Here is a 14,265-nt window from a genome sequence, read left to right on the forward strand (position 1 = left end):
ATTTAACACATTATTAATGGAATGTTTATCCTGCACATCTCTTAATTGGTGGTAGAATTGCGTCTTGAGCTAAATGCCATAAGGTAGGTTTGATAATATAAGGTGGTACAAAGCAGATAAACAATTGAAAATGTTTTTTTTCATGCAAAATATATAGAAATTGGTACAGATTACCTTTTACAGTGCTAGTCTTGCAACAACAAAGGGTGAATGAGGACAAAGTGTACAGTGAACAGAGACACTATATTTTGGAGTGTTCAATAAATCAAAAGACAAGAGGTTAACACCAGCTTCTAAACAGAAAAGTATAAAAATTTTCAACAGCTTGTCAGCAGCTCACTCGGCAGAACAGAATATCAACTCCCCAGCAGCTTGTCTAAAGCTTGGTTATATGTCATTCTCTGGTACTGCAACTGTTTATTGTGCAGAATCACGATCATGGTTTTATGTTTGTGATACAAAACAAGCCCAAAAAAATGGAGCAGACAGAACAGAAAGAAATGGCAAAAGAAAGAATAGTACATAGGAGGGGAGGACTAATTGTTCAATACATTTAAACAGGCAATAATTGAATCTGTAATAATACAGTGTCTACAGGTAACATACTTATAACATAAAAATCATAAGGACGTGTCTTTTTTTTTCAATAAAATGTCAACACTTAGTTGGTGTACTGTGAAAATATAAGTGATCCCATAATCTAGTATCATCCTTTCCAGCAGAAATAACTTCTTATAGGCATTTTGCATAACATACAACCAGTATTTAATAATGACTATATTATGTTGGTTTCCTTTAATCATTGCCCTGTTCAAATCCCCTACATTTGGAACTAAAAACAACTTAGACTGGGCCAGTCCATATTCTTCTATTTTTTCAGTTTGAGACATTTCATGGTGGATTGGCTTGAGTGAAGATGTGAGCTAGGATACTATCTCTGCTGGAAACAAAAAAATATGTAACAAAAGGATTTTACTAAAAGAAATATTAAAAGCAAACACTACCTAGGATTTCTCTATTGTGTTACAAAAATGTTTGACTTAGTATTTAGAATCATATCTGGAATGTAAGAAAGATACTTTTTATTTCTAAACTATTTCTACGGAATTGCTTTAATAAAGCATTTAAATTGCCTGAGGATTAAAAAGTTCATGAGGAGTTCATGGGAAGAAACCCAAAATATATTGCAATTACAGGAATTATACATTGAAAAGTGGTCAAAAATATCACTAAGTTAGTGTCAGACACTGGTGGGGTGTTATGAAAAATTTCTGCCAGTGGAGCAATATAAGCCCAACTTTTTTTCTCAGTACAATATTGCATTTATTAAAATTTTTGACTAATTGATTGAAAGTACTTTTATATGTAGTCACTGTTTAAATGAGGATCTGTAGTCATGAGCTCCTTAGCAACCAGAACCTAAAAAAGTAAATACTTTGGTCAGAATTATGTAACATAAAACATAGCATATTAAAAAAGTAAATTTATGTAAATACCATACATAAATAAAATACAACTCAGCATGTAGAGTACAATGATTTGTAACATACAAGTGAGGAGTGTGTCACAATGCCCCTACATTCCTGGTCTGCAGGAGTAAAAACATCCCCAAACATTTAGGTTATCATTGGAAATAACTCAAAAGGAATATGATCAGAAGCAATACAACATTTTCTCCCTCAATATTTGGTTGTCATCAGCAGTTTATCCATCCTTCCACACAACCATCATCAATCCAACAATCATTGGTAATCAGGTTTAAATACACATTGCAGAGAACATGTTAGAAATTTCAGAGTACCACTATAACCCCACTCATATTTTTCCACTTGAGCTAATTGGTAAAACTTATTCTGCAATAACTAAATGTCTAGGAAATGCTGCTGTGCAAAATAAAATGGCAGTGACATGCTAAGTTTGAAGCTAGCAATACATCTTTTATATTTCAGTGTGTTTTCCTTGCTAACTCTTTATGATTTGTTTTTCTAATAACAGATTTATATGGTTTAACCTACATATAGTGAGTGACATATTTAAGGAAAGTCCTATCAAAAGAGTGGTATTTTTGGTTTTTTAAAAACCAATAAATCATAAATGTATGATTTATTCATCTTCATTCATACTACCTGTTGTTCAAAGGCATGGTAACAATAGATGGTAAAGACCTTGGCCTAAAGGCTAGCAAACGTGTGTGAAGATTCATAAATTTGTGTGCAGAACCTTGGAGAACAATAAAACTGATATTATCTGATTATGAATTTTATTTACTATGAACATCACTGGATCTCAAAACCCAGATGATTGGGTGGAGGGAATAATCTCCTATCCAACAGTTACTGTATTGTTCAATTACTAATGTCATCATTAAAAAACTGTACTCACCAACAATGTAAAGCGACACTACAGTGTTTAACAGTTTGAGGTATCAATGATTACAATCATGTAAAATGAATTTATTTTTTCACAAAAATATAATACTTATCAGAAAATAAAAGTGTATAGCAATTATATGATGGTAACTATCAAATCTGTCCAGACATTAATATAATACTCAGCTGCTTTAAATACTGTAAACATCTTGACAATGAAAAGGTGTACACTATTCATATTTAGCATGTATAGAAGCTACATCCTTATATCTTATGAAAAATTAGTGTGTTATTGTTAGGTGGTGCTCTCTGGGCTTAAGATCCCAGGCAATGCCCCACCGCAGGAGGGCGTTCGCAACCTTTTCCCACCGACGGCTGCGCTTGCGGTACCACTGGGGTTTCAGGATCTGTGCCCTGAGGGTTGCAGCATCCCTGTAGCTGTGGTTTTCCCTCAGCATCCTCTGCACTGAGGCTGCACAGCTGAGGGGAATTAGAGCTGTGTGCAGCTGATTAGCTGACTGGTTCCTAATCAATCTCATGCTGTCATTGGCTGCTGGGGCTTTATAACCTCTCTGCTCCCTATCAGATGTGCCTGGTATAGCATCTGCTGGGCTTACCCGTGTCGGAGTGATTTTTGAGTATTCTCTTTTACTGACCTGTGCCTATTCCTGACTATCTGTTGAACTCTGCCTAGACTGACCTCTGCTTGTGACCCCGACTGTTTTTGCCTTTCCCCTTGTACTTCGCTTGGTGGACTGATCTCCTGTGTTTTTGACCTCGGCTTGTTTTTGGATTTCCTGACGTTCTCTGTACTGTGGGCTCTGGGTCAACTGCCGGCCTATCTCCAGACACCATCCCTTGCGCACCAAGTCCTGGGGGAAAACAGTCTCCCGAGGCTGAGCGGGGGCTGCTATAGGCAAAGACTGTGGCTATAAATTGGGGGACTGGTATCTGGTGAATACTGGTACTGACCTGTGCCTTACAGTTATTCATATATTACCTTGGGGCTTTACCATGGTCATAAAACTTTGGTTCTGTAAAACATTGACACTAGAGAAAGTCCTGCTACCAGTGGAACCTAAAAAATATATCACCCGTAGACAATAATTTTTATAGTTTGGAATCTGATCTGATGTATAGATTTTCTGTATTTTGTCATTTTCTTTTGCAGTTGCTTTGCATGTTTTTAACATAGTATTTTTATGTATGCAGTATTTATGCATAAACAAAAAGTCTAATAAATTGGTTCTAAAATAAGAATGCCTGTTTAGTTCACTGACAAACGAATGTTCGACCAACATGTGTCCTATTATGTTTGACTCTATTCAAACTTATAACCTGTGCAAAATGTGAAGAAACTGTTTAAACCTTGCATTTTCACTCTGCATAACATGCTTAAACAATTTTTAAAGCAATAAAATTTTGTATAATATAATGTTTTTTCTGCGTGGAGCTATACATGTTAGTTAAAGTAGAATAACTATAGGTATAGGATAGAATATAAGTCTTTATTTAATTAAATGAAGGGCATACATTTTCATAATAAGGAAAGCACAGCTCTTTTTTCTTGCCCAGTAACAACAGAAGACTGGCATAATTGTTCCTTCTGTGTCTGAGACAGGAAATAGAAATGTCTTTCTTCTTTGTGGCTTCACAGTAATTGGTATAATTGTTCCTTTTCTGGCTGAGACACCAAATAAAAACTTTTCTTCTCTGTAGCTTTAAATTAATTGGTAAATATAAGGTTTTAATTTAAACAGTTAGCAATTTTACTATAAGACTGAAATACACCAAAAGCACAGGATTTATTTGGTGCCTATTTTGTGCCATTTTCCTTTCTTTTACATTTTTTGGAAACACTGTAGTTAAAACAACTTTCTTGTGAATGGCTTCAATTCAGGATCTTGTTAAATTCAAGAATATACTTTGTACAGTAATTTTTTTGTGAAATTGTAGGTTAAGTATTTTATAATTACTTCTACTTCTGTTTGCAATTAATTAATAATGGGTACAAATGTACCAGCTGTCAATCTCAATGAGACATTTAGGTCCAGACCTCCCCCTGGATCAAGCATTTCAGGGCTGCTCCTCACTTTGGCAGCAACTTGCTCACTCCCACTACAGGGCTAGTTCCTAAAGAACTAACATACACAAATTTCACAGTAGTGAGTGGAGTGGTACTGTACTGCTCACTGCCACACCTATTAATCCTCTATGGGGCTGCCGTGAGTTGAAACTACTTCTACTACTAGTGTTCCCCCCAAAACAAAGGTTTACTACCGGTAGCATAACGATGCTGTACCTGCACTGCGTCCTCATTGTCAGTGTCCACATAGCCATAACAATGTAACTCAATATAGGAAATGAAAAAAAAACATACAGTAGTATTAGAAAAGCTAGCAGACAAATTAGGCAGACAACACCAGCTAGCAGACAAATTGAGTATGACACCTGATATAAAGCCAATATATTTGTAAGCTAGCCCATTTCTACTAAATACTTGTCAAGTATAATAGAATGATAAAACAACCACTTTTAGTGAAATAATCACTAGGTGAATTGTTAATTATCGTTGAATCATTAATAAAGATACTCTATGGTGTTACTGAGTAATAATATAATGATGCTTTAAAAAAGGAAGAGTAATATTAATCTTACAGCATATTTTGGTACATAATCATAAGAAAATATTGTCACTTGCACTGCAGTGCACTGCATTTGATCATTTATGGACTGAAAAATCAGGTTAAAGTCCAAAAAAATCAGTTAGGTCCACTGAGCCCAAAATTGGTAGTTAATCTGCACATGGTTAGCCAATACTATATGTTTACATATAACGGGAAATCAGTTTGTCGAATTGTAAAGGCTTTGTGCAGTTCTGGGGCAATTTAGCTGTTTGTGATGGTTTTTGACCGGCTAACCCTGATTTTCAGAAGGACTTGCATGACACCTACCACCACAAATTTATCTACATCCAACTGGTGAACAAGAATAACTATTGTATATGCTTGCATTTACAACTGTACTTTCCTGAGCTATTCTCAAGAAAAAGAAGCAATGGAAAGACAGGGTATTTTGAAATACAGCAATGTATTAGAGAGCAAAAACAAGTTGAATATGTATATATATATATATATATATATATATATATATATATATATACACACACCATCTATTTGTATACATGCAAATACGACATATGTGTACCCCTTTTTACAGTTATCTAACACAAGTAAACAGTTAAGATATTCAAACACCAATCACCTTTTAGTACTCACATCGCAAATACTCGCCCCTTCTATTACCCAATACATCTCTTAATACCCCTTCTAATTACTGAATACCCTCCCCTCTTCATTACTCAATATAAATAAAATAAAAAAATGTAATTGACTTAATGCTTTCAATCCTTAGCATCTAACTAACCTGCAGTATTGATTATTTTCTACATCCCTTGCACGTGCTTCTAACTGTAAGTACCTTATTACCCCCTATTACCATTGTTTAAAATGTATTCAAAAGGTGAAATATGTACCACTATCATGAAACAGTTTACTATAATTATTGTATGTATCCATATCAGCATACTGTTTGAAAATTGTTAACGAATATTTATTCTGATATGTTATGTATGCAATTTTATTGCTAATAATAACTGCTGATAAATATGTTTTTATGGAGATTACATACATGCCTGAGTACCATAATATCAACCGTATGTATTAACCCTGACACATTATTCATGGTTTAGTTTTGATAAATACCTATAGTGTATTTTTACAAATATCTATATAGCCCACTTCCTTAGTGGGTACAAATTGATAAAGTCTACATGTATATTAATGTGAAATGTAAACATGTTCAACTTGTTTTTGCTCTCTAATACATTGCTGCACTTCAAAATACCCTGTTTTTCCATTGCTTCTTTTTGTTGAGAATACTTGTATATACCAGGGTATGCGGCACAACATATACTAGGGGAGGTGAATTGGTATATTGCTACATATATATCCTATTTGAGGAGCTACTGAATCAAACTATGAAATTTGTCTGTATATGTTTAACTAGACCAGGGGTCCGCAAACTTTTTTGGCTACTAGGCCATTTTAAGAGGTCAAGAAGGCACACCAGGCCGGATTCTCTCTCGAGTCCCGTGCTGATGGCTCTGCCCCCACCAGGAACGCCCCTGAAGGGAAATCCCTCTCCCCTGCAATGCATACAGAGGAGAGGGAATGTCCCCTTACCCCGGCAGCAGAAGTGTTAATGCTGACCGCGGTAAATAGGGAAGGGAGACATAACAAGGAGGCTCAAGAGCCGTATGCGGCTCCAGAGCCACGGGTTGCCGACCCCTGCCAGCCGGAATTAGGCCTAATCAACCAGAGGGCATTAGACCGAAGTGGACTACTGGCTAGGCCGTATCTGGCCTAAAGGCTGGAGTTTGCCTACCCCTGAACTAGACTGTTATTGAACTACCAATCTAATGCCTGGTGGACCTGCCTACAAGAACTACATCAAGTATCAAAGTTCAGAATTTCAATGACTCATGTAAAGCTCATAAAATGCATAAAATAACATTTTACAGCTGGAAAACTCAAAAGATGATTAGAATCTGAGGTGACCCAGCAAGTTGTCTACAGTGTCCAGATAGATTAATGGAATATTGCATGCTTTGTTTATATTGTTACTGTTGGAACCATTACAAACATTTGTACATTCTTTCTGTGCTGCTGTGTAACTAATACCATGAGTTCAACTGCTGAGGCTATGGGCCTGATTAATTAAAACTCTCCAAGACTGGAGAAGATACACTTTCATCAGTGAAACTGGGTGATCCAGCAAACCTGGAATGGATTTCCTAAATGTCATGTGCAATTTGTTAGCAAATGTTTTTAATCCTGAACCAGATCCACTCCAGTTTTGCTGGATCATCCAGCTTTACTGATGAAAGTTTATCCTTGAGAGCTTTAATAAATCGGGCCCTATGCCTCTGTGAGCAATAGGGCGCTCTTAGTTGGTTATTGTTAACATAAGGTGTTAGCTGTAATAGGGGGGCTTTTATCTATGTGATCAGAGAGTGTATAATATAATAATAATATAACCATATTGTATCTTGTAGCATTAAGACACACATATATAGACCAGAAGGATCCTCGATCCATTGATTACTATTTTTAGTATAGTAAAGGAAACTGATTCCACTCCCAACTGCAGGGATCAACTATAGTTATTTAAAAAAAATTTTAAGGCATTTAAAATCATGTAGTTACTAACAATTCTGTGGATCTTCATTTGTGAATTTTTGTAGACTAGAAATGTAGAAACTGAGAAGATTTGACATCAAAGTATACAATTCCCAAGCATCTACTTTTTCTGGATTCACCATTTAGCATTAGCAGGGAGAAGTTCAAAGGTGATCATGCAGATTTTTACATCCCCAAAGATGTATGTAAAAATCTCTATTGAGTCTAAATCAATAAAGTTTAAATCTCTCTAGTGAGTTTTTACCACTAGGGGTTTACATAGAAAGTGTGCCACTGCATGAGGGCCCAGGACCAGATAACAGGAGCCTCCACAGGGGCCCCAATTCAGTTCTGTACAGATGCAACACTGCTCATCACATTCACACATTATGTTGGTTTGGTGAACAGCCAACACTTTTTTATGAAGTAAACCCTACTGGTAACCATGGCCTGGTGGACCATCTATATTCAGCCAAGAAATCTAGTCCAGTTCTAAAATACTTTTGATTTAATTTAGTTTAACAATGCAACCTTGACAAGTACCATGTACATTTTAAAAAGTATCCCCTCTCAGAACATTAAAGGTTTACATGTGACTATTTTTCACCTTATGTTTCCAAACACTGTTAAAACGTTAACACTTCTTAGCAGCCAGACATTCGACAAAACACTTAATCTGTCCAGGCTTCTATTTTTACACTTATAGTCTTTCTCTGTAACGAGCTTTAAGAGGTTTAGAAAAGATCTTTACTGTAATATGTGCAGTGTTTTGGGAAAGCCTGCGACAAGTGGATGAGTCTACAACGTGGAATGGAATTTAAAAAACAAACACTCATACTATAAGCAATATGGGTACAGCTGCATCAACTGCAGATGATATTAATGCTCTGGAGATACATCACTGGTACAGAAAATTCATGAGAGAGTGTCCATCTGGACAACTGAGCTTGCATGAGTTTAAAGGATTACTTGGTTTGCATGGAATGAACCCTGAAGCAAACAAATACATTGAACAAGTATTTTCCACCTTTGATATGAACAAGGTATGTTGTTCTTTAGATAACAGAAAAAAATACAAAGAGCAACGGTTGTACATGACTAACTGTTTCTGACCAAACAAATTCTGGTCACTTAAACTGTTTCCATTGTCTTAAGATATTTACATTGAAGCTTTAGAGGATGAAATAGATAGGTTGGCAATGTTATTTTGTAGTATTTCAAAGTTGATTCTGTATCTTTGAACATTCAAGTTACTTGCATAATTGCACTTTGCATTTCGTATTCGGGTTGAAAAGTACTTTTTTTTTAGTATTTTAGGAAGCAGCAGGATGTAAAACTGCATTATCAAAATGTTTACAAAACCACATTGATTTAATATGATGGAAGCTAAAAAGAAAAAAAAGCCAGCCAAACTGATGCATATGGATGAAATTTCAGTAACAAATATGAACTTTGCATATTAGTTTATAACATAAAAATCAATGGATGGGTGAGGAGCCATTTGTAATACTCATCATCATTTATTTATCTTTGATGCTATAGTTTAAGCTTGTATATTACAAAACCACAAATTTTAGGACTCTAGAACACTTAAATATATCTTGTCCTATAGTACAGCATAAAATACATAATTTTGGCTATGTTTATTATATTTGCTATTTGCAGATGCATAGCTCTGTATCCCTTAATAAAATAAAAACATCAGATAATATTTTCTTCCTTTAACACCCAAATACAGCCAAAAATGTTCTTTATAATTATTTATAGACTTGACAAAAAGAAAATACTTACATTTTCAGCTCCTCTTGGCTCCTCTATTATTGCTCTGCCACCCCTCCTGTTCCTCACTATTTGTGGCTGTAGTGTAATGTTGTCCATAGATATTTCCACATGATTGCAGAGTTTCTTTACCAAATACTGTTCATTGTAAGAGTTTACCCTAACAATAAATCACATCTCATTTAGGTTGTAGAAATAGACTATAAGGTTCTTGACCATCGTTAGTCAAAAATAACTGTATTGCAGTAAATACTGTAACTGAAGAATGGCATTCCCTTGTAAAGTTAATTTACTTTACATTCCAAAGTTACCTAAATCAAAAAACTTCCCAAATGGGGGAATGAGAGAGCAAAAGACAGCTAGGATTGTAATGGCAAGCAATGCCTTAATTCAATAAGTAGTTAAAACATAATAAAATACAGTATGAAAGAGAAACGGACTTGGGTATACACTTTACTTCCTCACAGCATATCAAGATATGCTTCCATTCAGCATCCATTAGCAACCGGTATCACAAAATGTGTCAAAAAAAATTTGAGATGGTACAGAACACCAGAATGTCCACACTACATTTTTCCCTTGGCAATACCTATTTGTTGGAGCTGTGGGAAAGACCCAGGAACTCAGGTCTTATATCTTTTGATCCTGGTAAACTGGGCAAATTTTAGTCTGCAATTTGGAATCTCCCAGATGTTTATTGACTATCCTTTTTCAGCTGACTCAGACCTTTTTCTATTGCACTATAATAAGAGTTGGGTAAAAACTTAGCAAAGTACCTCCTCACCAACTATTGTAATGTATTTTCAGGGGGTAAATAAAATATGCATATGGACCTCACTTCCAATATACATGACAACATGGAGGCAAATAATCGCATTTGATTTTACTGGATATCATAATTCCTCAGATTATAAACGGCACCTGGACCCTGCCTTGTGAAATGTTTTTTGTGTATTTGTCTATGTTGCTCTTAAAGCTTGCTTGTACATCATAGATTGTACTGGTTATTAATGTATAATGCCTCTATATCTCTGTCTTGACAAGTAACATTGTGTTCCTCATTTTTTGTATAATAGGTTTTGTTAAATTCCTTTCTGTATATACGTATTAGACTGTTCTTTATGCCATGTGATTCTGATTGTGTCTCTAATGCACAAATAAATAATGTAAAAAAATATAATATGAAAAATCAGTTAGATGGCCAATCCAAAAGCAAATTTAACAAAATGCATATACACTGATAGAGTTTACTGGATTTTATTGCATTTTTTACAAATTTATTGATAGATACTTTAGAATGGACATGGTTTGAGTACCTAATATCAAAAAGGTTAATGCGTTTGTTAAATTTAGAACAGAGATGGCCAAAACAAAAGCTTGCTACAATAAATGAGGGCTGTGAAAATAAGTATGGTTCTCCAGGGTATTAGGTATTGTTAAGCGAGGTGATATAAACTAGTGGCACCAACTATGGAACGATGGATGAGCACCTGTGATTTAGCTTCTGGTGAAAGCTTTTGATTACATTTTTGAAGCAAGAGGCTGCTTCACAATTTTTGCCTAATGTTTCCTTGTCCTTTATAAAATAAAAGTCACACTGTGTATAGCAGTTGAAGCAATATTACATACAGGAATTCTTGAATGCTTTACTTATTTGGACACATTTCAGGAAATGCTTTTAGGAGCTATACCTTAGTGCTTCCCTAATCTGATGAAGAAGGTGAATTCCATCTCTTAAAATATTTTTTTTCTGGTTAATATATTATTAGCCAAGAAAAAAAAGATTTTCCCTTTTCTAAAACATACAAATCATTCCTGAAAGGCCCACCAGAATGACATGGTTTGCATAAAAAACCACTAATAAAGGTTTAGTGGTCTACGAAGGTTGCCATGAATGTCATGAATGTGTGCAATTCAAAGCAAGATAAAGGCGGCTGAATTTAGGTACACCCTTCCTGTAAAAGCCAAGATTGCCCCACATCTTCCTACTGACAACCAAAGCCCAACACTAAGGTAACTAATAAGATACTGGTCAGATAAGAAGGGGTAGGACCAAGCTTGATTTTTCAGGAAAATCTGTGGATTTATTTTGACAGATGCTCTTTTCACAGGGGTTAATGCTTGTTTATGAATTTCTTTGTCCTATGCCTAATTGAATTGCAGTGACACAAAACCAGTCATGATTTGTCTTTTGATCTATTGAGAAATAAACACCATAATGTGGTTTCTATCCTGAAAAAGGGAGCAAAGTCATTACCAGGTAACTACAGACCCGTTAGTTTAACGTCCATACTTGGAAAGGTCTTAGAGAGTTTGATAAAGAACCACAAAGAGGAGTTTCTGCTAGAAAATAATATTATAAGTGATAGTCAACATAGCTTCAAGAAAGACCGAAGTTCTCAAACAAATTTACTCTCTTTTTATGAGGAAGTAAGTAAACAGGTAGACAGTGGAAGAGCAGTTGATATAGTGTACTTGGACTTTGCTAAAGCTTTGACACTGTACCTCACGGACGGTTAAAATGCAAGTTAGGGTCAATAGGTTTGGAAAAGTCAATCTGTAAATGGATAGAGAACTGGCTTAAAGATCGCATCCAGAGAGTTGTAATTAATGATTCATACTCTGAATGGTCTAAGGTTATTAGTGGTGTACCCCAGGGTTCAGTGTTGGGACCTTTACTGTTTAACATCTTTATACGATATATCTTTATATGATATAGAGTTTGGGAATAAAATGACCCTTTCTGTGTTTGCAGATGACACCAAACTATGTAATGGAATTAGGTCCATACAGGATGTCTATAATCTACAAGCAGACCTGGATGTATTGTTTGATTGGGCGGCCAAGTGGCAAATGACATTTAATAGATAAATGTAAAATTATGCACTTGGGAGCTAACAACATGCATGCTTCATACTGTCTAGGGAGAATACATTTGGGGGAGTCAGAAATAGAAAAGGATCTGGGGGTTCTGGTAGATCATAGACTTAATAACAGCATGCAATGCCAAGCTGGAATATCTAAAGCTAGCAAAGTAATAAAAGAGGAATAGACTGCAGAGATGGAGACATAATCCTGCCCCTGTACAAAGCATTGGTCAGACCACACCTGGAATATGCAGTCCAGTTTTGTTCACCAGTTCACAAAAAGGACATTGTGGAATTGGAGAGAGTGCAGAGAAGGGCAACTAAATTATTAAAAGGAATGGAGGAGCTCAGCAATGAGGAGAGATTAGCTGAATTGAATCTTTTCTCCCTTGAGAAGAGATGTTTAAGGGGGGATACTATCACCCTGTATAAATATATAAACGGTTCATATGGAAAACTCACTTCCCAATTACTCACTTTGAGATCATTACAAAGAACAAGAGGGCACTCTTTGCGTCTTGAGGAAAAGAAGTTTAAGCTCCGGATAAGGAAGGGATTATTCACTGTAAGGTCTGTGAAAATGTGGAATTGGCTCCCTCAGAAAGTAGTTTCAGCAACTACTATAGATTGCTTTAGGAAAAAGCTGGATGCTTTTCTAGAAGCACAGAATATAACTGGGTATTGAGGCTTTAAAGTAAAAATAACAATGACCGATTGCAAATTGTACCAGGGTTTTTTTTTGCCTTCTTCTGGACCAACTATGTTCATTAGATTTTATATCTGGGATATGTTTATTTCCCTAGTGGTTAAACTTGATGGACTTATGTCTATTTTTAACCTGACTTACTTAGTAACTGAATAAATAATGGATAGTAAAATAAGTGTATTGTGGCAGTGTAAGTTGCTGGTTGGAAAAAAAAAAACTTTTTCAATTTTTACATACTGTACTGTGTTAGTAGGTAAACAAAGAAAATATTAAGTCTTTCCTTTTAATAAACTGTACCTACAATTGAAAGTAATATGTTGCATTCATCAGTAATTATGAAGACAAAAATATGGGCCTGTAGGAATAGAAACATAAGAAAGAAAATAACATTGAAGGGCATTGCACCCTAAATTGGAATTATTCTACATACTGGAAGTGTCAAAATAGGTGTATATAGATGTGTTTGCAAATTGTTACTATGTTACCAAAAAGATCTTAATAGACACAGATGTACAATAAAATCATACGCGTACACATGTTTGTTCCCTGTATTTATCCTATTTGTTTAATATTACGTATGACATTATTCTGATACAACAATGAACTTTGTAAAGCACTGTGTAATATGTCAGTGCTATATAAATACAAGTAAATAAATAAGGCAGTCGATTTGCAGACAATCAAATAAAGGTTTTAAGTAGTTTTTTGTCTAAATGCAACCAAATCTACTATACAAACATGAGATCAATATTTTGCACATTTTACAGGGCTTACTGTATATACCTGTTGGCATTAGGCTATGATGTTTGTATTATCTGCTGTGGGCTAATCAGTTAATTTACAGAGTTACATAATAGTGCAGATCTGAGCTACAGGTTTATCCTGATGTTTGCAAGCTCTTTATTTATAGCAACAATTGCTTCATTTTGAGCAAGTGTCTAAAAAATTACTTTAGAACATTAACACAGGCTTTTAGGGAAAACATTTTTCATAGTATTACACTTGGAACTGGCAAAAATTAAACATCACCAAGTACTAAATTATATTATTATTTGTAGTAAAAATTATTTTTACACAGTATTTATATAGGGCTTTCATATTACGCTGTAATATGAGTATTAGTGCTGTACAAACTCCATAGTCATGTCTCTAGCTGTCCCTCAAAGGGGCTTACAATGTAATGTCCCTACCATAGTCATATGTCTTTATTTTAGTCTAAGGTCAATTTGGGTGGTAGTCAATTAACCTAATTGCATGTTTTTGGGATGTGGGAGGAAACTGGAGTACCCAGAAGAAACCCACGC

At 35.2% G+C, this 14,265-nt stretch overlaps 1 protein-coding gene across 1 annotated transcript in view; it reads left to right on the forward strand.

Annotated features, from left to right (window-relative positions):
• The first annotated feature begins 8,381 nt into the window (after positions 1-8,381).
• Positions 8,382-14,265, forward strand: part of GUCA1C (guanylate cyclase activator 1C) — a 38,658-nt gene continuing 32,774 nt past the window's right edge. Inside the window, exon 1 of the mRNA XM_072422103.1 lies at positions 8,382-8,652. Within this exon, the coding sequence (XP_072278204.1) occupies positions 8,458-8,652 (195 nt within the window). The 5' untranslated portion in view covers positions 8,382-8,457. The remainder of the gene's footprint in view (positions 8,653-14,265) is intronic.

Source organism: Pyxicephalus adspersus, chromosome 1 (assembly GCF_032062135.1).
Source record: "Pyxicephalus adspersus chromosome 1, UCB_Pads_2.0, whole genome shotgun sequence".
NCBI lineage: Eukaryota > Metazoa > Chordata > Amphibia > Anura > Pyxicephalidae > Pyxicephalus > Pyxicephalus adspersus.